The sequence below is a fragment of the Puma concolor genome, chromosome D1, assembly GCF_028749965.1.
Source record: "Puma concolor isolate L17-30 chromosome D1, mPumCon1.1.hap2, whole genome shotgun sequence".
Taxonomy (NCBI): domain Eukaryota; kingdom Metazoa; phylum Chordata; class Mammalia; order Carnivora; family Felidae; genus Puma; species Puma concolor.
The window spans coordinates 4839003-4862236 of NC_141676.1; the positions used below are offsets into that span (position 1 = coordinate 4839003).

General features: G+C 61.6%; 4 protein-coding genes across 7 annotated transcripts; 3 read left to right on the top strand and 1 right to left on the bottom strand.

The window, feature by feature from the left end:
• The first annotated feature begins 604 nt into the window (after positions 1-604).
• On the top strand, positions 605-8039 carry TBX10 (T-box transcription factor 10). The gene is made up of 9 exons (XM_086679318.1): positions 605-764; positions 1085-1138; positions 4662-4914; positions 4999-5100; positions 5484-5655; positions 6491-6646; positions 6947-7014; positions 7213-7307; positions 7750-8039. The coding sequence occupies exons 1-9, from the start codon at positions 605-607 to the stop codon at positions 8037-8039; spliced, it is 1350 nt and encodes a 449-aa protein (XP_086535444.1).
• A 1350-nt stretch (positions 8040-9389) lies between these two features.
• Positions 9390-12694, top strand: NUDT8 (nudix hydrolase 8). Of its 3 annotated transcripts, XM_086676747.1 has the most exons (5): positions 9390-9780; positions 10418-10550; positions 11093-11170; positions 11268-11505; positions 12326-12694. In XM_086676747.1, the coding sequence occupies exons 1-4, from the start codon at positions 9587-9589 to the stop codon at positions 11493-11495; spliced, it is 633 nt and encodes a 210-aa protein (XP_086532873.1). In that variant the 5' UTR covers positions 9390-9586; the 3' UTR covers positions 11496-11505; positions 12326-12694. The 3 variants fall into 3 exon arrangements, with proteins under 3 accessions (XP_086532873.1, XP_025771416.1, XP_086532874.1); XM_025915631.2 differs by lacking the exon at positions 12326-12694 and having other exon boundaries at positions 9391-9780; positions 11268-11576; XM_086676748.1 differs by lacking the exons at positions 9390-9780; positions 12326-12694 and adding an exon at positions 9809-10032 and having other exon boundaries at positions 11268-11576.
• Positions 12042-17294, top strand: LOC147576340 (double C2-like domain-containing protein gamma). 2 transcript variants are annotated; one of them, XM_086676745.1, is made up of 12 exons: positions 12042-12094; positions 13385-13455; positions 13573-13958; positions 14130-14209; positions 14286-14357; positions 14573-14682; positions 14778-14913; positions 15040-15093; positions 16285-16436; positions 16531-16612; positions 16787-16883; positions 16984-17294. In XM_086676745.1, exons 3-12 carry the CDS (start codon positions 13709-13711, stop codon positions 17112-17114), a joined length of 1164 nt encoding a protein of 387 aa, XP_086532871.1. In that variant the 5' UTR covers positions 12042-12094; positions 13385-13455; positions 13573-13708; the 3' UTR covers positions 17115-17294. The 2 variants fall into 2 exon arrangements, with proteins under 2 accessions (XP_086532871.1, XP_086532872.1); XM_086676746.1 differs by having other exon boundaries at positions 16803-16883; positions 16984-17122.
• A 378-nt stretch (positions 17295-17672) lies between these two features.
• NDUFV1 (NADH:ubiquinone oxidoreductase core subunit V1) lies at positions 17673-23154 on the bottom strand. The gene is made up of 10 exons (XM_025915502.2): positions 22991-23154; positions 21825-21907; positions 21582-21752; positions 20672-20855; positions 19656-19845; positions 19043-19255; positions 18705-18871; positions 18304-18385; positions 17930-18075; positions 17673-17826 (listed from the first exon to the last, which is right to left on the bottom strand). The coding sequence occupies exons 1-10, from the start codon at positions 23060-23062 to the stop codon at positions 17740-17742; spliced, it is 1395 nt and encodes a 464-aa protein (XP_025771287.1). The 5' UTR covers positions 23063-23154; the 3' UTR covers positions 17673-17739.
• Between the last annotated feature and the right edge of the window lie 80 nt (positions 23155-23234).

Below are 23234 nucleotides of genomic sequence, written 5' to 3' on the forward strand. Positions count from 1 at the left end.
GAGTCCAGGCTGAGGGGGAGCCAGGAGGATTGGTGGGAATCTCCCAAGACCATCATCTCTCCCCTCTCCCTCCTCCCCACCCCCCCGCCCCACTGTGGATCCTGGGACAGCGTGGCGTGGCCGGTCACACACCTCACTGGGTGGCCCCTGATAGCCGCTGGGACCCTCCCAAGCATGGAGAACCGCCCCCCTCATCCTGCCCCACAGCAAACCCCAGAGCTGGGCATGGGCCTACCTCTCCCAGCTTGGCAGGCAGGGATCTGGGTTACAGGAGACCAAAGCAGGAGGCACCCCTAAGCGGAGGGAGGAGAGGTCTGCCCCCGGGCATCAGGCTCTGGGAGGAGCTGGGTGTCATTCTTGGAGAGAAGCAGTCCTTCCGTCCCGCGGTTCCTCCATGCCCACTGCCAGGCATGGGCCTCCGCCTCCCCCACGTCCCCAGTGCCACACTCTGGAGGAGGTGTGTTGGGGTGGGGGGGGTCTAGTCTGCCTTGGGGACCCCAGTCAAGCGGGCCCAGCCCAGCCTGAGGTGCTGTCCCCTAGTGCCAGCCTGGGGGCTGGCCTGGAACACTCCCTCCCAGAGTGAGCTCTCCTGGGGTCTAGCCCGATGACCCTCCCTGGGCAATCGGGCGGCAACGAGATGGCCAAGCAGCACTCTCATCTGACAGCAACCAGCTTTGTGCCTTCCTGTGCCTTCCTGACCAGTGATCCAGGTGTCCCTGAATGCCGGGCCTGGATGGATGTGGGCAGCCTGGAGAAGGCGCCTGGTCGGGCTGGAGAGAACAGGCTGACCTATGTGCAGAGCAGACACACGCCCCAGAGACCTGTGACCTGGGCCAGCCTCCCACCCCGTGGGGACTACTTAGGCACCGTCAATCAGGATGGGAACAGTTTACTGCTGTCCATCCCAGAGAGAAGAGATTATGCGCGCAGTTGGGGAAACTGAGGCACGGGGGCTGTCGGGAATCCACCAGCATCGCACAGCTCCTCGGGCCCCAGCCATCAGCCAGACCCGGCTTCCTGCCATCCGGTCCAGGAGCTCTGCCTCTTCCAGCACTTGCTGAGGCTGCCCCCTTGTGATTCCCAGTTTCCCAGGCGATGCCACACCAGCAGCAGCCCCAGGTCAGGGGTCGAGGTCCTGGTGAGAGGGCATCACCTCTGCCATCAGCCCTCACGCTCCTGCGGCTACTGCGGCCTCCCCGGCCTCCGCCAGGCCTTTTCAGTGCCCAGCCCTCCAGTCACCGGGCCTGGGCCCCTGCGGACCGCCCAGCCGGGTCCTCCAAAAGGGCCCCCACTCTGCGCCTGGGTCCATTGATCAGGAGTGGCTGAGGGGCTCCTAGCTGGGAAAGGGAGGGAGCCGGGAGGGGCGATCGGGGAGGGGGGGAGGAGGCTTTGCAACGTCAGAGCCTTCCCACCTGCCCTCCTCCCACACAGCACCACTCCTGGAGCTGGACAAGCCCGGCCAGCAGCCTGGTGCAGTCTGAGGGTGGTTTGGAGACGGGGCCCTGCATACCACAGGGCCAGAGTAGCCTGCCTGCAGAGACCAGGTGCCTGACTCCGGTGGAGAACCAAGACGTGAGTGATCGCTTGGAGGGAAGGACGGTCCCGCAGAGCTGAGCTGTGCCGCTGAATGGGCTGGGAGACCAGGAGCGTCTGACCACCAACCCAGCAGGCGGGGACTCCTCAGGTGACAGCTGCAGCTGGCCCGCACTGAGCAGGACTTCTCCAGGAGCCAACGTCCAGGCCGTCCCCATGGCAGGTACGGTGTAGGCAGCCGAGGTGGCCCCATGACTGGGCTCAGGCTCCAGGGTGAATGGGGCGGGGCAGGGACTGGGTGGGGGGACCAAAGAAACCCTTCTGGATCCAGGTCTTGGGCAAGAAAGGCCTCAGATCCCACCAAGGCAAGGTTGATGGGCTCACAGCCACCCATGTACAAATATGGGGGTGCTGATGGGCCAGGGTGCAGAACCATTTCTGGGAAGGGAGAGCCTTCTCAGGCATGAGTGACCTTGGACCTGTCCCTTCCTCTCTCTGGGCCTCACCCATTGAGTATCAAGGTCTAACTTCCCCTCCACACCTGGCTCCATGCTTGTGGGAAATTGTCAACTCCTGACCCCAAGGGATGCCAGCTTTTAGAGGAACCAGACAGAGAAGGGGGTGAGCTCATAGAAGACTTGGGAGCCAGTGACCAGCCCATGAAGGCCCCAGACCCAGGGAAGCCATGAGCCTCTCCCCTGGGGACCCATGGACCCCTGGGGTTGTCATCAGTTACCCAGACGATAGACCTGCCCCAGCAGGGCAGCTGAACAACGGGCAGTTGCCCATGTGGTGGCCTGGTCCAGGTGGTGGGGACATCAGCCCGTCTACACTTCATGCCCCTCTGGGAGATGCAGACCTGATGCGGTCCATCCCTCTCGGAAAGACCCCCACCCACTCCAGGGGCTTTTCATACGTGGCCCTCGGGGCTGAGAAATATGGGACCGCAGGCCCTGAGCCCCACACTCCAATGAAGCACCTACTATGTGCCAGCTCTGGCCAGGCGCTGCCCACCTGTTAGCTCATTACACGTAGACCACCCCGGGAACCTCCCTCCACCCATCCCTCTATCCGTCCGTCCATCCATCCATCCATCCATCCAACACCAAAATCCACCTCTGCCCAGGGGATCTCAGTTCCACCAGGCTCTTGGCCACTTAGGGGGCTGCTAGAAACTAATAGTCCATTTTTCAGGATGTTTTTTTTTCTAGTTCTAATGTTTAACTTGTAAAACATACATAACATAAAAATTACCATTTGGGCCATTAAAAAAATATTTTTTTGTCTATTTATTTTTGAGAGAGAGAGACAGACAGCACGTGCAAGGGAGGGGCAGAGAGAGAAGGAGACACAGAATCTGAAGCAATCTCTAGGCTCCAAGCCCAATGCGGGGCTCGAACCCATGAACCGCGAGATCATGACCCGAGCCAAAGACGGATGCCTAACCAACTGAGCCACCCAGGGCCCCCACCCCCCATTTGAGCCATTTTTAAGGGTACAATTCGGTGACGTTAGGTACATTCACAAGGCAGCCGTCGCCACCATCCGTCTCCAGAACTTTTGCATCTGGCAAAACTGAACCTCTGTCTCCATTAGACGCTCACTCCCTGTCCCCCTCCCTCCATCCCTGGCACCCACCGTTCTTCTTTCTGTCTCTGAAGCTGACTGTCGTAGGGACCTCTCACAAACGGAAGCACACGGCATTTGTCCTTTTGTGTCCGCCTGGCTTATTTCACTTAGCGTGACGTCCTCAAGGTCCACCCAAGTCACAGCACGCTGCAGAAGCCCCTTCCTGTTTGAAGCCGAAGACGGTTCCATTGTCTGGCTAGACCACGCCTTGCTTATCCGTTCCTCCATCAGTAGACGCTTGGGTTGCTGTCACCTTCGGGCTGTCGGGAATCGTGCTGCTGTGAACACTCACGCATATGTCCCTGTTCAGGTTCCTGCTCTCGGTTCCTTTAGTGCATTTCTCCAGTTCTAGGTAACTCCCCAGAAGTGGCCTGGCTGGATCCTACACTCATTGTGTTTTTCACAGCAGAGGCTCCGTCTTGTACCCCATCAGCGATGCAGAGGGTTCCAATTTCCACACGCCCCCACCAACACTTGCAATTCCTTTCCTTTCCTTTCCTTTCCTTTCCTTTCCTTTCCTTTCCTTTCCTTTTTGTTTCTCTTTTCTTTTTGGTAATAGCCATCCTCATGGGCATAAGGTAGTGTCTTATTTTAGGTAGAATTTGCTTATTTTTATTTTTTATTAAAAAAAATTTTTTTTATATTTATTTATTTTTGAGACAGAGAGAGAGAGAGAGAGAGACAGAGCATGAGTGGGGGAGGGGCAGAGAGAGAAGGAGACGTAGAATCCAAAGCCGGCTCCAGGCTCCGAGCTGTCAGCACAGAGCCCGATGTGGGGCTCGAACCCATAACCGTGAGATCACGACCCGAGCCGAAGTCGGATGTTCAACCGACTGCGCCACCCAGGCGCCCCGTGTTTTTTTTTTTTTTTAAGGAGGGTAGAGGGTGGCAACATTTTTGGTCAAGGCTCGTGCCAGGATGGCACGTCAAGAAATGGAATGTTTATGGGGCGCAAGGTCAGACATGGGTGGGAGTCCTTGGTGGTGATTCGAGGATGTCCTCTCAGCTCAACTCTCCCGGAGCAGGACCAGGCACCAGGGTCTCTGCGGAGTGAAGACGGTCATTCCCGAACCCCCACGACCTCACATGTCCTACCATCGTGACAGGTGTCGTTTTTGAGGGGTGTGCCGGGCACCGTGTGTGTCCTCGCAAATCCTCACATCAGCCCTGCGAAGCGCGTATCAAGGACCCCTTGGGGCAGATATAGAAACCGAGGCTCCGAGAGACGGAACAATTTTGTTGCTCAAGGCCACAAGGCCACGTGACTTGATGGCTCGAAGATTCCCTGAGGAGCCAGGCAGTTCCTGTCTCCGGCCTCCAGGAGACTTAAGTCGGCATTTGCCTCATGAAGTGATGCCCCGTCAGGGATACTATGGGAACACAGGCCTGGCAGTCAGGGAGGGCTCCCTGGAGGAAGAGGCACCTAGGTGCAGCCGGAAGGACGAGAGCCGGCTTGGTGGCACGGGGGTGAGGCTCACGCTTTCCTCCTCTCTCCCCAGCCTTCCTCTCTGCCGGCCTCGGGGTACTCGCAACCTCGGAGCCCTACACCCTGACCAGCTCCAGCTGGGAGCCCCGGCTGGACTCCCCATTCCCGTCAGACCCTCCCACCGGGGCCCAAGTCGTGGCCGAGCCCGGCAAGCAGGGCCCCAAGAACCCGCGTGTGTCCAGTGTGACGGTTCAGCTGGAGATGAAGGCTCTGTGGGAGGAATTCAACCAGCTGGGCACGGAGATGATTGTCACCAAGGCAGGCCGGTGCGAGCAGCGGGCGTGTGCGTGGGGGGGACAGGGGGCCACGGTGGGGCCGCCCTTGGGCTGCTGAGCGCCGCCCTCCTGCAGGAGGATGTTTCCCACCTTCCAGGTGAAGATTCTGGGCATGGACACGCTGGCTGACTATGCACTGCTCATGGACTTCGTGCCTCTGGACGACAAAAGATACAGGTCTGGGGGCCGGCCAGGGGAGGCAGCTGGGACAGCGGGGGGGCGGGGCCAGGAAGTCGACCCCTACCTGCACCCTGGGGTGAGCCAGGGGCCCGTCGGAGCCGTGAGCGGGGAGGCCTACCCTGGGGCAACAGCGGAAGCCTGAGGCGGGCAGTGGGCTAGCCTGGGCAGGGAGAGTGGGCTAGCCCACTGCGGCCACTGGGTGCTCGAGGCCAGACAGCGTCCTTGGGGTCTCTGGTTCCTCGCGTGTGAGATGGGGGTAGAGCAAGGGCCGCGATGGAGACGGCGAGAGCCCCTTGGCCCCGCCGGTCTTCAGGGCAGGGGCAGCAGATGCGGGGCCGTGGGGGCGGACGGGGCGCCCTTCCCACTCGCTCTGTCCCCAGGTACGCCTTTCACAGCTCAGCCTGGCTGGTGGCGGGCAGAGCAGACCCGGCCACGCCCGGCCGGGTGCACTTCCACCCGGACTCGCCGGCCAAAGGGGCACAGTGGATGCGCCAGATTGTGTCCTTTGACAAGCTCAAGCTGACCAACAATCTGCTGGATGACAATGGCCACGTGAGGCTCCGGCCGCAGCGGGGAGGGGGCAGGGCAGGGCTGGGGACACTGGGGCCTGATTATAACGAAGCCTGGAGCCAGGGCCAGCTGTGACTTTGGCGCCCAGCGTCCCCACCTGCTACTGGCGGCTAACGCTGGGGGCCAAGTTCACCCGGCCAGGGGTTGGGCAGCAGAAGGGACTGCCCGAGCAGGGGGCGGGAAGTGAGAATGTTCCAGCAAACACTATCCTCCTCGTAGACAGTGTGTATGGAACGCCGTTGCAGGGGAAGGAACAAGTGCAAAGGCCCTGGGGCTGCAGAATGTTAGGCCCGTTGGGAGAAGTGCAAGGAGGCTCCCCACGTGGCGGAAGTGGGGTGTGTAGGGGAGATGGGAGAAGAGAGACCCTAGAGGCTGCCAGGGCTGGTCTGCGGGGCCAGTCGGCTGCGGAGAGGATTCCGGCTTTTACTCTGTGCGGTGGCCACAGGAGGGTTTTGAGCAGGGGGTGGCACGCCGCAGCTCGCTGGGGCTGCGGTGTGGAGAATAGCACAGCTGGACGGGAGCAGGGACGCTGGCCAGGAGGCAGTGGGGTGGGAGAGGTGATCAGATTCTGGAGATTTCTGAAGGTGGAGCTGACGGCGGGATGTGGGTGTGAGAGAAGGCAAAGTGGCAAAATGCTCAGACGCCACAGGGCCTTTGATGCAGAACCGTGGGCCCTCGGGACCAGACTCTGCGCCCCCGTTATAAGAAAGACAGCCGTTCTGCCCCGGAGAGAAAGGCTTAGCCCAAGGGAAGGTTTGCTGCTGCTCCGCCACACCCCCGAACACTGCCTTCCGCACCCCGCCCCCCCCCCCCCCAGATCATTCTCAACTCCATGCACCGCTACCAGCCCCGATTCCATGTGGTCTTTGTGGACCCACGCAAGGACAGCGAGCGCTACGCCCAGGAGAACTTCAAGTCCTTCGTCTTCACGGAGACCCAGTTCACGGCCGTGACAGCCTATCAGAACCACCGGGTGGGTTGGGACCACAGCTCACGAGGCAGCTGCCAGCCCATTTCACAGGGATGGAGACTGAGGCCCAAAGCTCTGAGCTCAGAGCCTTGCCCTTCTCTCCTTCCCTAGGACTCAGCAGACTTCTGCCCTCGGTTATTCCCCTGCCTTCACGCCCACTGACTCTGTGGCTCCTGGGCTGAGGGCCCGGGTCCCAGGGCCTCCTGATTGGGGGGTTCAGGGAAGACAGGGTGGCTGAACCTGGGACCCCACAGCCTCGCCCTGGCTCAGGGTTGGCCCATAACTGCACTTTCTCCTCTACAGATCACCCAGCTGAAAATCGCCAGCAACCCTTTTGCCAAGGGCTTTAGGGAGAGTGACTCAGACTCCTGGTACTGTGTGAGCCCAGCTGCCCCAACCCAGCCCCTCACCCCCATCTGCACTGTCTCCTAAGGCCTCGGGTCCTGCCCTTCTCTCTGCTTCCTGCCCACTGACTGGTCCTGGGGTCCCACGGCCTGACTGATCATGATCCTTGACCTGGGCTCTCCCCTGTGACCCTCTGCCTCCATTCCTGTTCGTCCCGTCTCCAGGACTGTCCCTCCACGAGCCCTGCTCAGCATCCCGACCCGGAGTCACAGCGGCCTCGGCCCCTGCCTGCTGAAGGGCTCCACAGAGGAGGGAACAGGTCAGCCTCCAGGCTTACAGACACAGTGGGACCAGAGCCTGCACGATGGGCAGGAAGCGAGGAGACAGGGCCACACGGCCTCCGGGAAGGGGCTTCAGCACGTCCAGCAAGCCCACTGGGCACCTGTGTGGACAAAGAGGAGGAGGCAGAGAATTCTGAGGCAGTTTGGGGCCAAGGGCACAGAGAACAGGATGGGGACAAGGTGCTAAGAGCAGGGGTGGGACGTGTCAGACGGGCTTCCTGGATGAAGTGGCTCCTGAGCTGGGCCTTGAAGAACTGGGAAGGGTTTGGACGGCAAGAGATGGCAGGGAAGAGCGAACGAAGAGAGAACAAGAGCGAAGGCTGAGAGGGGGGCAGCTTGGGATGGGAGCAGGGGAGGAGGAGGGGAGGCTGAGGCTGTGAGGGAAGGTCCGGGGTCCACGCAGACCATGTCCTCCCTCAGACTCCCACAAAGCTCCAGTCTCCAACTCCAGGACCTCCGCCCGGCTGCAACATCAGCTGCTGGCCCCCCCTGAGGCTCTGCTGGCCCCAGCCACCTACCAGCCCCTCGCCTACCAGGGCCTGTACCCTGGAGCCTCAAGCCCCCTCAGAATCCCAAGGGCCCGACCAACACCATACCCCCTCCCCAATGTCCAGAACGACAGAGATCAGGAGAGCCTGCCCCTCCCAGCTAGGCTGGGGCTCCTGTCCCCCACGGCCATGTGCTTGGGGACTGTCCAGGACCCTCAGTGATGATGAGGGCCCCGTGCACAGACTCCTCTTACCCTGAATACTACCCCTGCTGCCTCACCTCTGCGGAGGCCCTCTTCCCTCAAGGATAGAAGGGCAGGTGGAAGCCCAGAGAGAGAGGCTACCTGCCCAGAGTCACAGCAAGGCCGAGAAGATGCCAGGCTTGGAACCAGCCCCCCCCCCCATACATGTCCCCTTCTGCCTTGGGGGTAACTCCTCTCAACCCTGCTTTACCTCTCCTTTTCCCCCAACATTAAACCATTTGGCATGAGTAGTCAGAGCACTTCTGTCCTCGGGGGTCGGGGTGGAAGGACTCAGGAACACCCAGACCCCAGAGACGGCTGCAGACATTCCAGAGCTCTGCCCGGTGCCGGCGGTATCGCTGGGAGCACAGTGATGGTAAAGATGCCAACACCGGCCAAGGGGCAGCGCTGTGAGTGAGGCTGCAGGCTCTGCTCCCGGCCTTAACGTGCCCAGCTGAGGACTGAAACTGCAGCTCGAAGAGGCACCTGCTCAAAGTCAATGCAAAGCATTGGCGACACCGGCCATTCCACTATAGGTGCTGCGCACACCTGGGGTGGTCTGGTCCGCGAGAAGCCAGGGTCTGGAGGGATGCAGAATCGTGATGGGCAGTGACCACACGGGCCAGGCCAAGTAGGGGGTAGAGGGAGGGGCTTGAGCATCCAATCAAGACTCGACGCAGGACAGCTTCCACAGAAGAGTGACATTTAAACCTACACCTAAAGGAGTAGAAATTGAGAGCGAGAGGGAAGGGGAGGAGGGAAGACAAGCTCCCAGCGGTGGGAAAAGCAGGGCAAAGGCCTGGGGCTGGAGTGGGTCCCTTGGAGCGGGAGGGCACGGCGCGCGCCACCCAGAAGAACCAGGAGAGGGGCCCAGAGCGGGGCCGGGCTAGGCACTCCTCCCGCAGCCCCTGATGTCCCCGGCCTCCGGGAGGCGCGCTCCGTGGACCCCCTAAATGCCGACTCCGAACATCCTGGAGCACTGCGCGTGAGGTGCGTAGGAAAGGGACGGGCACACGCGGGCGTGGAGGGACGCGGGGTCCGGCGAAGCCTCGAAGCCTGACGCCCGGAATCTCGAACCCAGCTGTCACAGAGCTGGGTCCGGAAGCCGCCGAGACTCGAGTACCGCGAGCTACTGACTCCAGGCTCTCTGACACCCTCCCTCGAAACCACCAATGCCAGCTCCGCCCTCGGCCCAGGCCCGCCCCTTCTGCCGGAAGCCCGAGACAGGGGGACCCGCCCCTTCCGGACCCGCCCCACCAACTCGCGTCGAGGCCACTCCCTCGGGCCCCGCTCACGGCCCTCTGGCCCAGGGCCCCGCCCCCTCCCGCCGAGGCCCCGCCTCTTGTGCGGGTCTCGCCCCCAAGGGCACAGCAGACGCCGCATCTGAGCCCCGCGGGGCGGGGCGGGGCGACTCCTCCCGCGGCCCCGCCCAGCTTCCCCGGAGACCCCGAGCGCGAGTGCTGCCTGCCCCGCCCCTTCTTTCGCCCGGCGTGGCGCCCTCGGTGTCCCGGGTGCGCCCGGCCCGACATGCCGCCCCACTGCCTGTCAGCGGAGGACGAGCAGCGCTGCCGGCGGCTGCTGGCAGGGGCCACTGCCCGACTCCGCGCGCGGCCCGCGGCGGCCGCCGTGCTCGTGCCGCTGTGCTCGGTGCGCGGGATCCCAGCGCTGCTCTACACGCTGCGGTCCAGCCGCCTGGCCGGGAGGCACAAGGGCGACGTCAGGTACACGGCCGGGAGCTCCTCGCTCTACTGAGAGGAGGCCGCCGAGTCCCGGAGACCGCAGGGACCTGAGCGAGGCGCTTCGCCTGTCCGAGTCTGGGTTTCCGCCTCTATGGAATGGGTCTGGGGAGAGCCGCGCCCCGAGTCTGGCGCCGTGGGTGCCAGCCCGGACGCCACGCCGGACCCCTCGAAGCGCGTCCCGCACCAGCTCAGGACGGGGACACTTCTCGGAGCTGTGCCCGTGTTTCTAAAAAGGCAGGACCCCGCCCCCTGCCGGCGACTCTGGGGAGGTTCAGGTCCTGGAGCCGACGAAGCTCGCGGGTGGGGTGAACTGCCTGGCTTCCCGCCCTGGCCCCGCCCCTGTCCCGTCGGGGAATTAGGGACACGCTGGGGTCATAGCGCCACTGGGGCCACCATAAGCAAAATTGGCGTGTGTGAGCCCCAGGGCCTCTCCCTTACCCCTATCGTTTAGGGAGGTAAACCGAACCTGGAGAGGTCATGTGGCTTGCGGGAGGCCTCACGACAAACTAGGGGCAGAGACAAAAGATGCTTAGGTGGGTGATCAGCTCTCCGCACAGCCGTCACCCTCACCCGCCATGGCCCCAACAGACCAAGGACCGGGCCACCTGTGCTTGTTCAGTTTCCCAGGTGGCAAGTGGGACCCCACTGACCAGGACGTGGTACACACAGCCCTGAGGGAGACCCGTGAGGAGCTGGGCCTTACTGTGCCTGAAGAGCATGTGTGGGGCATCCTGCAGCCTGTGTATGACCAGGTAAGGCTGCCAGGCCCTGAGGCCACCGCCAGGGGCAAGGAGAGTGGTCCTGGCCTCTGGTGGAGCTCCAGACACCTGCCTGGCAGTCATGTTCCATCCCCGCACAACCTTTCAGAGAGGGGTATCTTAGCCCCTTATCGTGGGAGATACTGAGGCTCAGGTCCTGGGCCGGAGGTGGCCCCAGGATAAGCCAGCTCTGCCCAGCTTGGTGGAGGAGGGTGGGGGAAGGCTTCACAGGGTAGGCAGGGATTGAATGACAAGTGGGAGATTTCAGGGTAGTAAAGGTCAGGGAAGGTTATTCTAAGCAGAGGGAACAGTCTGCAAAGGCCCAGAGGACTGAATGGCTCCAGTGAGTTTGAGGGGCCTGTAGCTAGTCGGCGTGGCTGGAGTGAGCTCAAGGGCAGGGGCCAGGTGCACCCGACCTCCAATACTGAAGGCCTCTGGATGGCGAGGTGGAGTCTTCCTCTCGGGCTCCCCTCCCCCGCCCCAGAGCCCCGCCAAGGCCGCGCCTCCCCTGACTGCCTGCCATCTTCCTGCCCCAGCAAAAGACCACCGTGGTGCCAGTGCTTGCCGGTGTGGGCCCCCTGGATCCCCAGAGCCTCAGGCCCAACCCCGAGGAGGTGAGTGGGGAGAGACGGTGGGGGCCAGGTTGTTCCACGCAGGGGAGGCTGCGGCAGCAGGTCCCGTGTCTACCCTCTCGCTGCCTCCCGCCCACAGGTGGACAAGGTGTTTGCCCTACCCCTGGCCCACCTGCTGCAGGAGCAGAACCAAGGCTATACCCACTTCTGCCAGCGTGGCCACTTCCGCTACACTCTGCCCGTCTTCCTGCACGGGCCACACCGTGTCTGGGGTCTCACGGCCGTCATCACAGAGCTCACCCTGCAGCTGCTGGCGCCCGGTGCCTACCAGCCCCGCCTGGCCCTCCCTAAGTGGTCCACGGGCTGAAGGCCTGGCCGTAAGCGGCACCCTTCCTCCACCCTGCTAGGCCAGCTCCATTCCGGGACTGAATAAAGAGCCTTGACCCATTCTGTGGCCACTGCATCTCGTGCGCTGACCTTGAGCAGACCCCGTGGGACAGCTGGCTCCTGGCTGGGGTGCCTCTGTCCAATCACAGTGTTACCCCCTGGACAGTGGGCACTTAACACTTGGCCCTTACCACAGCCCTGAGGTGGGGCAGTGCTGGCCCTGGCTGGTGAGACTGGGGCTCAGAGAGAAGAGACACCTTGCCCCAGGTCACCCCGAGCTAGGATTTGAACCAAGCCCTCCCTGGCTCCAGCGCCCAGACCCAGCCACTCCCCTGCAGTTCCTGTTCTCTGCTCTGCGCCTAGCTGACCCCGTGCCAGCCCGCAGGAATCCAAAGAGGAGCCCTGTGTCACCACAAAGTTCCAACACGCCGAACTCCTGCCATGCGCCGGGCACTGTGCTGGGGCCATAGCTTCGGACCAGCCAGATGCTGCCCTGGCCTCTGGGGGTGACTCAGTCCAGGGAAGACCTCAGAGCAGGCCACAGAGATAATCATGTGATTGTACGTTAATTAATCACAGGTAATAGTGGAATTAATGATACATCAGTTATGTAGAGCAGAGAGAGCGAGGATAAAGCAGTCTGACCTTGTCACGGTGGACTAGGCAGTAATATTAGCCGGGACAGGTGACAGGAAACTCCCCTCACCAGCTGACTTCACCAAAAGAGGCTAGCTTCAGGCATGGCTGGATCCAGGGGCTCAGGGGCTCTCCCTCTTACTGTGCTTTCTACTGTGCTGGCCTCACCTTCAGAGGATCTCTACTCTGCCGGGATGAGAAGTGAGGAGAGGGCAACGGCTCTCGGACGGCACAGCATTAGCCTCCCATCAACAGAAAACAGAGCTTCTGTCTCTGGCCATCCAACCCAGAATTGTACTTCGTTGGGCCTCCCCGAGCCTGTCACATGGCCTGCTGTCTTTGGAATTCCCTAGGCGGCAGGGTCTGGGGGCACAGTCCCAGGGAGGAGGAAGAGCCTCCCAGACTGACTATGGAAAGGGCAGTCCCCGCAGGACTGCTGGGAAGAGAGAGAAGGGAAGGTCGAGCAGGTAAAAAAGCAGCCAGGTTCCCCTACAGAGTGACCTTGAGACCAAAGGCGAGCGAGAACAGGCCACGTCAAAGGGCACAGGGGGGAAGTGGGGCAGAAGGAGCAGCACATGCACAAAGTTTGGGGTCCTTGAGGAAACAGGATGAACAAGGCGGAGAGTCGGGGAGGGGCCCCGCCACTCAGGGGCCACCATAGTGTGCCAAGGGGACGTTCTTCAGTGGTGATTTAGGATTTTGTTCCAGGTGGGGGGGGGGGGGGGAGGGAAGGGGAGAAAGGTGTGAAGTGATGTGATTCCTGTCTTAAAAAGCTTGAACTTGAGCTGCAGAGAACCAGACTGCGGGTGCCCCCCCCTCCTCCTCCCCTCCTCCTCCTCCCCCTCCCCTCCTCCTCTTCCCCTCGGCCCCCTCCCCACTCCACCCCTCCCAAAGTGTCCCCCACACTGCTACCCACTCCTACACACCTCCCCCTACATCCCTCCCTCCCTCCTCACCTATCCCTTCCTTCACAAGCCCCTCCCATTGCCCCTCCCACTTCACACCCCCTGTGTCGCCTCTGGCCCTCCAGACTCCTCAGATGACAGCAGGGCGCATGATGGTGGTAAAAATAACTCATGGTGTGAAGGGGGAATGAGGAAGGAGGGAGGCTGAGCCCCAAGGGACCCCTGGGGTTGAGGGCAGAGAAGTGCCAGCCTCCTGAGCTCAGGAGATGGACTCTGACCCCGCCCCTTCCCCCTCCCTCACTGCTTCTGGGAGGCTCTTTGCTCACAGTCTTGCTCGAGGGTCATCCCAGTCTGGCTTATACTCAGCGAACCAAACCAAGTGGACGAGCTCACGGAGCGGTGAGTAGCCCAGCCGGCCTGACTGCCAGCCCACAGGCGTCCTCCTTCGGGCCAGAGCCCCCCACTTCTCCCCCACCCCACCTACTTGGACCCTGCATTCTGTCCTTCTGTCCTCAGGTCCTGGCTGCCACCCAAGATTCCCCCCCATGCCCTCAGGGATGCCTCTTCACCCTGGCTCCTTGGCCCGCTGCGTTCCCCCCGTCTCCAGTTCGTGGGGGCTTCTCTGAGTCCCCGCCCCCACGTCCAAGCCCCCATGGCAGGCGCAGCAGCAGGGAGCCGGGGGCGGCCACAGCGGGTGAACATGCAGGAGCACATGGCCATCGACGTGAGCCCCGGCCCCATCCGGCCCATCCACCTCATTTCCGACTATTTCCCACACTTCTACCCCTTCGCTAAGCACACTCTAAGCGCCCCAGACCCACACCCTGCAGTGATCCCTGCCATTCGCTCTGCACCCCGGCAGCGGGCCGATCCAGAGCCAGAGGGAGATTCAGATGACAGCAGTGAGTGGGGACGGGGACGAGGGGAACGCTCCTGGCCCAGCCCAGCCAGGGTAGGGTTTGGGGCCTCCCAGGCATCTGACCAGGGAGGGGCAGGGCGGGAGGCATAGTGCCATTTGGGGGGTGGGGAGGGGGTCGAGGCAGGAGCTGACCCTGCCTACCACCTCCTGTTAGCCGCCCTGGGCACCCTCGAGTTCACGCTTCTTTTTGATGCGGACAACAGCGCCCTGCACTGCACGGCTCACCGGGCCAAGGTGAGGATGAGGGCAAGGGTCTACGGGCGGAGGGCCTGGGCCACAGACCTGCCCCACATTCGTGGTCTCTTCTTAGGGTCTCAAGCCACCAGCCTCAGGCTCTGTGGACACCTATGTCAAAGCCAATCTGCTGCCAGGAGCCAGCAAGGTGAGGGTGAGACCCAGACCCCTACCGATGCTCTTTGGCCACACCCCGGCCTGGAACACCCACCTGGCCCTGCAGTGCCCCGCCCCCCAAAGCCTGGACAGCAGGCATGGAGCTCCCCATTGTAGGGATGTGCAACTGGGGGCCCACCAGGCAGGTGAGCCAGGGTGGGGCCCTGGGGCCCAAGGAGGTCCTGATCCCCCCTCCCTGGCCCCTAGGCCAGCCAGCTGCGGACTCGCACAGTTCGGGGCACAAGGGGGCCTGTCTGGGAGGAGACGCTCACCTATCACGGCTTCACCCGCCAGGATGCTGGGCGAAAGACACTGCGGTGAGGACAGGGCCGGGCCTGGGCTGCGAGGGGGCAGGGCCGAGGTGGGGGGGGGCGGGGCTTGCTCGGCCAGGTTTGACCAGGGCGGCCCGCAGGCTGTGTGTGTGTGAGGACCCGCGGCTGCGGCGACGGCGGGGGGCGCCTCCCCTGGGGGAGCTGCGGGTGCCCCTGAGGAAGCTGGTGCCCAACCGAGCCAGGAGCTTCGATGTGTGTCTGGAGAAGCGGAAGCTGGTGAGTGGGGCTGACACAGATTGGGGTGGGGATCAGGATCCTTGTGGTGGGGAAGCTGGAAAGGGGACAAAGAGGGAGACCCTGGGCGGTGTCTGGCCAAGGTGACCAAGCTCTCTGCTCTTTCAGACCAAGAGGCCCAAGAGTCTGGACACCGCCCGTGGCATGTCCCTGTATGAGGAGGTGGGTAGGACGGTGGGACCAAGCAGGGATGGGAGGCCCTAGGCCCCGTAGCCCTAGGGAACAGCCAGGCCCCAATGGCTGGGCAGGGTGTGACTCCCCCCCCCCCCCCCTCCCAAGGCAGCCCAGAGCAGCTATTGGGCACTGGGACAATCAAGGCCCTCAGGGGGCAGAGATAGAAGCAGAGGCTTGAAGCAGAGGCTGAAACTGATGGGATCCACCCATAGCCCAAGTTGGGAGGGCAGGTCAAGGTCCAAGAGAGAATGGACAGCAGGACAGGGCATTGTGGACGCCACTCCTGGGGCTTGTAGCCCTAGATAAGCTCTTGTCAGCAGGCAGAGGTGCTTGCAGGGGGCCCCACGCTAATGACCAAAGACCTCCGGCTCCGCTCTGCCTCCGCTCCCGGCGGATGGAAGGGCCACATGCTACTGCCCTGCCCCCCGGTGGAGCCACAAGTTGCCGCGCCTGCCACTTAGCCAAGGCCAGGCTGGCGAGTCCTACCCAGGTGGGGCAGGCACCCCGAGACGGGCACTTCCTGTCCCAGACCCCACACGCGGCCGCACCGCTGCGCATGGCAGGTGCTTACCGAACCCTCCCTTACTGAGGAGCCGGTGAGAAAGGTGGCTGGGCTTTCTGTAAACGGAATCCTCCGTGAGGTATGGGAGAAGCGCGTTCTTCCTGAACATCCTCCCAAGCCCTTTGCAAGCACCAGGGGCTGAGAGTGGCAAAGGACATTCAGAATCTGCTCCCCTGGGTGGTGCGGGGTGAAGAGGGTGGTTTTTGTAGCTTTAGTGACCTGTATGTCATCGGGTAGAGGAGCACAGCCTCTCGGAGCTGCTTCTGTGACACAGGGGGAGGGTGGTGATGGGCGCTTAGTGAGACGCCACTCGGGAAGCTCCTCGCATGTTTGTGGCCTTCAGACACCAGCACCCTTCCCCTCCGTGACGAAGACGCACTGTGCTCACCAGTCACGTGGCCTGAGCAAGCCCCTCGCCTTCTCAGGCCCTGGAGGCTACAGCTGACCGGAAAGTTCCCTTCCAGGGCACCGGGCCAGGGACTGTTTTGGGAAACTCATGACATGAAGTTGTTGGTCCTCGGTTGCTTTGCAGCCAGCTCGAGTTGTCACATCCGGGCTAACACCGGTGGGTGGGTGGGCTTTGGGCTGCAGTTGGCTGACCACAGCCTACCCCGCAGGAGGAGACGGAGGCAGCAGGGGACGAACGCGGGCGCATCCTGCTGTCACTGTGCTACAGCTCCCGGCAGGGCGGCTTGCTGGTGGGTGTCCTGCGCTGTGCCCACCTTGCCCCCATGGATGCCAATGGCTATTCGGACCCCTTCGTCCGCCTGTGAGTGAAGGGGGGACAGGTAGGTGGGCCGTGGGGGCTCCCCAGAGCCCCTCTCCAGGGCCATCCCTAACCTGACCCCATCCTTCCCAACCAGTTTCCTGCATCCGAACGTGGGGAAGAGACGTAAATACAAGACCAGTGTTCGGAAAAAGACCCTGAACCCCGAGTTCAATGAGGTAGGCCGGGGTCCGGTGGAGGCGGTCCCGGCTGCCCCGGGGCGGGGAAGGTCAGCGTTCTGCCTCAGTCAGAAAGCGCAGGTCCCACCTGACCTCACCTGCCTGAGCCTGTTTCTGAACCTGTAAAGGACCTGAGGCGCCCCCCTTCCTGCATTTCTGCCCCCTCCCCTGCAGGAATTCTTTTATGCAGGCCCAAGGGAGGAGCTGGCCCAGAAGACACTGCTAGTGTCTGTATGGGACTATGACCTGGGCACAGCTGACGACTTCATTGGTGAGTGAGAATGCAGGGGAGCGGGCTGGCGGGGGCGGGGGGCGGTGGGAGGGGGGCAGCGGGTTCCGACGTGGCTCCTGATTTCTGCTCCCCAACCCAGGCGGGGTGCAGCTGAGTAGCCACGCCAGCGGGGAACGCCAGCGGCACTGGTGCGAGTGCCTGGGCCGCAGTGACTGCCGACTGGAGCTGTGGCACCCGCTGGACGGTGCGCCCCCCCAGCTCAGCGACTAGAAGGGGTACCCGGCCCGGCCCCGCTCACCACCCTCCCCCAAACTGACCCACAGAGCCGGGAGGACCTGGAGCTGCCTCACCCACCATGCCCAGCCCCACGTCAAACTGTTTGCTCCCTGACCCCCACGTCCAAGTTCACCCCTCTGCCAACCATGAAGAATAAACTTCCAAACCAGGCCACACAGAGCCTGTTCCCTTCGCTGCCCGTCGCCTCACCGGGCAGACTGGGCCCCGTTCTTGCTCCCATCCTCCAGATGCCCACAGAGGGCCAGGCCCAGGGCTGGACCCCAGGCCGCCGCTTCCCCCTCATCACGCTGGGAAGGCCCCGCCCCCGCCCCCTGCACTGAGGGAAGGGCGCTCAGGATGGTCTAGGGCAGACTGACCCACCGGAAGCCAAGCTGTGGGCTCATGACATGACCTTGAGCTGACCTATCCCCCCTCCCCACAAGAGACCCACGTGGCGTATGGGAAGCCCCCCGCTCTGGGACACAGACCTCCTCGAGTAATGGGCCACAGTGGCAGAGCGACGAGAAAGACCACAGAAAAGATGCAGCAGGAGACCGGGCAGCACTCGCTTTATTGTCCAGCCATCTGGACAGACAGACGTCAGCCCAGGGCAGCGGGATCAGGAGGCAGCTTGCCTGGCCTGGTGCTGCCGGGCGAACCCCTGCATCCGCTCCTCGAGCTCTGGCCGGAAGTGGCGGATCAGGCCCTGGGGGAGGGTAGGGGGCACCGTGTGAAGCGGAGCTGAAAATCCCAACGCCCTAGGCTCTCAGCACCCCCACCCTAGTGCCCCACGGCAGGGCAGGGAGTACCTGCACGGGCCAGGCGGCTCCATCACCCAGGGCGCAGATGGTATGGCCCTCTATCTGCTTGCTGATCTCCCAGAGGGAGTCGATCTCGGCCGGCCGGGCATCCCCCTTCACGAAGCGGGCCATCACCTTGTTCATCCAGTCCACACCTGCAGCCGTGGCAGCAAGAGAGGGCCCGATGACGCCAGCCAGGGTGCACCCCTGTGGCCCTCGAGGGGTGCAGGCCACAGAGAGGGTGGGGCCGGGAGAGGCCAGAGCCGGCTGGGAAGCAGCAGCTGCACACTGAGTGTCTGGAGCCCAACCAACCTCCATCCTCTGCCTGACCCAGGCCTAGGGTGAGCCTCAGAGGAAGCCCCCGCCCTGCCCAGGGTGCGTACCCTCGCGGCATGGGGTGCACTGGCCACAGCTCTCGTGCTTGTAGAACTCAATAAGGCGGGCGATAGCTTTCACAATATCCGTCTGGGGTGACAAGAGACAGTGAGGAGTCACCCGGGGCCAGAGCCTCAGCCCGCCCAGAGCAGCGCCCCGTCCCCCCACCCCAATTCCAGCAAACCCCCTCCCCAATTCCAGCAGCATTCTGGCCACCTCCTCCACTGTCCCTGGGCACGCGGCACTGCCCAGACCCCTCTCTAGGCATTCTCTCCAGGGGAATTCTCTCCCACCTGACTGTATCTCAGGTCACATGAACTGGGATCCAAGAGCTGGGATCCAGGGAGGAATACTGACCGGGTGGACACAAGGAGGCAGGGACTGGGTGGGGAGCGTGGGCAGCCCTTACCGAGCGGTCCATGACAATCACAGCAGCCGTGCCCAGGCCCGTCTGTGCCTGCACCAGCGCGTCAAAGTCCATCAGCACCGTCTCACACACGGACTTGGGGATCAGTGGTGTGGATGAGCCGCCGGGGATCACAGCAAGGAGGTTGTCCCAGCCACCTGTGACACCCCCTGGGGCCCCGGTCCATCCCCAAAAGGATGGATGGTCAGGGCTGGGACCGCCACACCTGAGTAGTCCTGAGCCCAGGCCCTCTGTCGGCCCCCGCCCAGCGCGGCCTCCCACCCTGGCTCTCTTCACGGACATCCTGCCCCACTCCGGCCCCGGTTGGCCCCTTGGCTCACCCGCATGCTTTTCAATCAGTTCCTTCAGTGGTACAGACATCTCTTCCTCCACAGTACAAGGGTGGTTGACGTGGCCAGAGATATTGAACAGTTTGGTGCCCGAGTTGCGCTCACGACCAAAGCTGGCAAACCATGCACCCCCACGACGGCAGATGGTGGGGGACACAGCCACCGTCTCCACGTTGGCCACGGTTGTGGGGCAGCCAAACACTCCTGTAAAGGAATGGGATGAGACCAGTGGCTGCCAGAGGGTGGGGACAGGGTAGATCAGGTTTCCCAGCAGTGGGGTCTGTCCCAGGGTCGTGCTCTGTGGCACAGCCCCCCTTCACCCTTTGGTCATTCCCATCCCCCTGTGGACCCCAAACTCTAGCAGGCGCTGCATTGCCTTTTCACCCCTCTACTCTTAGTCCCTGGGGGGCTAGAGAGGACCTGAGGACTGGGACAGGGAGAGGGACTACAGATGGAACCTCTACATTGTCACCCACCCTACTCTGTGTCTGGCCCCCAGTCCAGAAGGAACTCAGAAATCCCCTAAGAATGACCAATGGGGACCGGAAGACAGATGAGATTCCACAGGATGCAGCACAAGGCCCAGGACCGGGCCGGGTCTTACCCACGTCAGCAGGGAAGGGCGGCTTCAGGCGGGGCTTGCCCTGTTTGCCCTCGATGGACTCAATGAGCGCCGTCTCCTCCCCACAGATGTAGGCCCCGGCCCCACGCACAACAAACACATCAAAATCGTAGCCGGAGCCACAGGCGTTCTTGCCAATCAGACCAGCCTCATAGGCCTCTCGGATGGCCACCTGTGGGACAGAAACGTGAGGGTACCATCCCCCCAGCCTGGGAACACTGTGTGCTGGGGAGGGGTACAGGCCCACTGAGCCCATGTTCACCAAAACCCAGGGATAAAGCTCCCTTTGGACATAACCTGAGGATGCTCTGGGAGAGGGGTGGGATTTTTACGTTTATGCTACTTTTGTAATAACAACACTTAACAAATTCTTCACCTATATGCATTTTTAGAAGACTAAGGGAATAATGAAAATTTTCATAAGCACTTTCCTACAGGTGGTGGATCTGTGGGAGGTTTTTCTGCGTGTTGTGTACGTGTGCAGTTTCCTATCTTTACAATGAGCAAGTCCTACTTCTGCAGGAAAGGAAAAGACCCTAGGGGTTTGTTTTTAAATACGTAGTAATAACACTTATGCACAAAGCTACGATGTGCCAGGCGCCGTCCCAGGTGCTGTTTCCATTTCCCTCGTCGCTGCCGTACAGGAGCCTAACAGAAAGGTGTGAGACTCTGGCCCTGGACCCGTCACTACAGGCATCACTGAGCTGAGAACCGCTGAAATGACCCCTTGGCCCTTCTGCAGGAAAAATGCCTGTAAGCCCACCCCTGCCCCAGGAATCAGAGAGCCCGGAAAGCCTCCCGAGTTGAGGCTTCGGAACGTGTCCAAAGAGCCCAGAGGAGGCTCTGGGGGCCACGTTCCATTAACAGTGCATGCAGCAGGGGTAACTACTCTTCCGGGTCGAGCCCAGACAGATCAGGGGCTACAATCTAAGAACCATGCCAGGAAGCAAGCATGTGAGCGCACCCTCTCCTCTGTTGAGGCTCCTCCCCTTTCCCACCTGCAGATTGGAGGCCTCGTTGTAGAATTCCCCTCGGATGTAGATGTAGGCAGCACGGGCGCCCATGGCCCGGCCCCCAACTAGGCAGCCTTCCACCAGCTTGTGGGGATCGTGGCGAATGATCTCCCGGTCCTTGCAGGTGCCCGGCTCCCCTTCATCTGCGTTCACGACTAGATACTTGGGCCTGTAGGTTCCAGCAGATCCGTAAGGCCACAGGGCCACCAGGGCTGGGCCTTCAGCTACATGCCACCCCACTCCGCCCAAGGAAGCCTCAAAGATGTCTCCTCCGAGAGCCAATCCCTCCCCGTCCTCCCAACACATTCCTAGCGGCTCTGCTGGCTCACAGTCAATGACATCGAGCTCACTGCCTATTACGCCTTTGGGTGGCTAAGACCACAGGAAAGGTCTTTGTTATGCTCAGTCCAAACGTCTCCTTGTGCTTTCCAAGAGCCCAAATCCTGCTCTTGGTCACAAAGAACCTTCCTGAACCTCCGCCATATCTCTGGGGCCAAAAGGAGGTGAAATAGCTGACATTTATCACTTGCTTTCTATGTGCTGACCAATGTGAGGGGCAAAAGCTTTGTGAACACTCTCTTTAATCCCTGCACAATGTAACGTCCACTTACAAAAAAGAAAACTGAGGTTCAAAGAAACCAGGAGACTGCCCAAGGCTACATAATTAGAAGGCAGAATCGACCAATGAGTCTGCTTAAGTCAAAATCTTGTGTTGATTCTTATACCCCTCAAGTCTCCCCCGAGGAAGCCCGGAGAGAACAGAGTCCCACCTACTTAAGCTCTGGTGATGTTTCCTTCACTCTTAGTTTCCAAGGAAACAGCCCCAAGGCCCAGGTAAGCCACAGCCACCCCCAAGGTTTCTCCTGCAGCCCCAACTCTACCTCCCTACACACACCTGCCATCTGAGGGCTTATTCATGAAGCTCCATTTGAGGCCAGTGGGGAAGCCAGCACCGCCACGGCCCCGCAAGCCGGATGTCTTGACCTCACCCAGGATCCAGTCAGGCCCCTTCAGCAAGATCTCCTTTGTCTTGTACCAGTCACCTCGGCTCTGAGCACCTTTCAGCCTGGACAGAGTGGGGAAGACATTGAAGGCGAGGCTCTGCTCCAGGACCACCGAGCTAAGGGCAGCATCTCACCTCCAGTCATGGCGGCCATACAGGTTGGTGAAGATCCGGTCTTCATCTTTCAGCGAGCCAAATGAGGTTTTCTTGGGTGCTGTCTGAGGACACAAAGGGTCAGGAGGCCCGACCCAGTTCTGCGGTCACAAAGGGCCAGGCCAGATGTTACAGATTCTCGGGTCCCCGTGATTAGACGGGGCTGGGCTGAAGACAGGGTAAGGGCCTACGCCTCAGAACCCTTCGTGGCAACACAGCTACCACCATCACTTTAGTGAGCACTTCCTGCTTAGCAGGCATCAGGCTAAGCACTTTCCAACCCAAACCCCATTTCGTCCTCATAACCCCGAGACAAGAATGATTTCCTCCATTTGACAAGGGAGGAAACTGAGGCCAAGAACAAACAGCACTTATGGAAGGGCACACAACCAAAAGCTGCTGGGATCTGAACTCAGATGTGCAGGTGGTCAAAGCCCACACCTGAACCACAGCGCCATATGAACTCCCTGACCCCGGTGTGAAGTGTCCATTCATTTGCCCGGCTGCCCTGCTGGCCCAAAATTTGGTCAAACCAAGGCCTTGTACAACTAACTCTGCTGGGAACAAAATGTGTTTACTGATGCAAAAGAAGCGTTTCACCGGGGCTGGGATACAAAGCTGATGGGAGACCCACTTGGGATAAAAGTGATGAAAGGCGGGGTCTGGGATTCCACATGACCCAGTGGTCAGCACCTCAGCTGAGAGCTAAGGGTACCAGGCTTCCAGACTCCCAACCCCCTAAAAGGCACTACAAGAAGCAGAGCGCTAGATGGGGCGTCAGGAGAGGCACATCCGCTCCAAAGCTTTTCTGCATCTGTAAAATGGGGCAGAGGCACCTTCAAGCTCTACAAAGCTCGGGCACGGAAACAACGAGACAGGGATGCTTCGCCACCTGCAAAATTTCCCGCTATGTCGCCCGGCTGTTAACTAAGACAAGCCAAGGAACCGGAGGGCTGGGGGAGTCAGCCTCCCACTGGGGCCGGTTCCCTTCTACATCCAGGCCGGAGCGGCAACCTTCCTGTCGGGCTGGGGAAATGAGGAGGGTTCTCTAGAAGGCACTACAGACCCAAGGGACGGCCGGCGCAGAGGCGCTGCACAGAGAGACCCGGCCCGCAGACACCCTTGGCCCGAGCCAGGCCGGGCCTCACCGTGTCGCCGCTGAAACGCACAGACACCCGCGCAGGGAGCGACCCGCTGAGCAGCCGCCGTGCCGCCAGCATCGCGGGAGACGGCTCAGTCACCTCCCACTGTCACCTTCACGGTTCCGAGCCTGAAGAACCGGCGCTACCGAGGCGCTGGGCGGCGCACAGGAAAAACGTCACGCGCCCTGGCCCGGGCTGCGCGCCCAAGGTCCCCTGCGCCGCTCTCGCCCCGCCCTCGGCCGCCCTCCCT

Bases quoted from the DNA above. Each gene is read 5' to 3' on its own strand.
- LOC147576340 (XM_086676745.1), top strand. From the start codon at position 13,709: ATGGCAGGCGCAGCAGCAGGGAGCCGGGGGCGGCCACAGCGGGTGAAC. The intron at 14,683-14,777 runs GTGAGGACAGGG...GGCGGCCCGCAG, and splicing joins GCTGGGCGAAAGACACTGCG to GCTGTGTGTGTGTGAGGACC. The intron at 14,914-15,039 runs GTGAGTGGGGCT...CTGCTCTTTCAG, and splicing joins GTCTGGAGAAGCGGAAGCTG to ACCAAGAGGCCCAAGAGTCT.
- NDUFV1 (XM_025915502.2), bottom strand. From the start codon at position 23,062: ATGCTGGCGGCACGGCGGCTGCTCAGCGGGTCGCTCCCTGCGCGGGTG. The intron at 18,872-19,042 runs GTGAGCCAAGGG...CCGGGGCCCCAG, and splicing joins ACTGATTGAAAAGCATGCGG to GGGGTGTCACAGGTGGCTGG. The intron at 17,827-17,929 runs GTACTCCCTGCC...ACCCTCCCCCAG, and splicing joins GAGCCGCCTGGCCCGTGCAG to GGCCTGATCCGCCACTTCCG.
- TBX10 (XM_086679318.1), top strand. From the start codon at position 605: ATGACCCTCCCTGGGCAATCGGGCGGCAACGAGATGGCCAAGCAGCAC. The intron at 5,101-5,483 runs GTCTGGGGGCCG...CTCTGTCCCCAG, and splicing joins CTGGACGACAAAAGATACAG to GTACGCCTTTCACAGCTCAG. The intron at 6,647-6,946 runs GTGGGTTGGGAC...TCTCCTCTACAG, and splicing joins CAGCCTATCAGAACCACCGG to ATCACCCAGCTGAAAATCGC.
- NUDT8 (XM_086676747.1), top strand. From the start codon at position 9,587: ATGCCGCCCCACTGCCTGTCAGCGGAGGACGAGCAGCGCTGCCGGCGG. The intron at 10,551-11,092 runs GTAAGGCTGCCA...TTCCTGCCCCAG, and splicing joins TGCAGCCTGTGTATGACCAG to CAAAAGACCACCGTGGTGCC. The intron at 11,171-11,267 runs GTGAGTGGGGAG...TCCCGCCCACAG, and splicing joins TCAGGCCCAACCCCGAGGAG to GTGGACAAGGTGTTTGCCCT.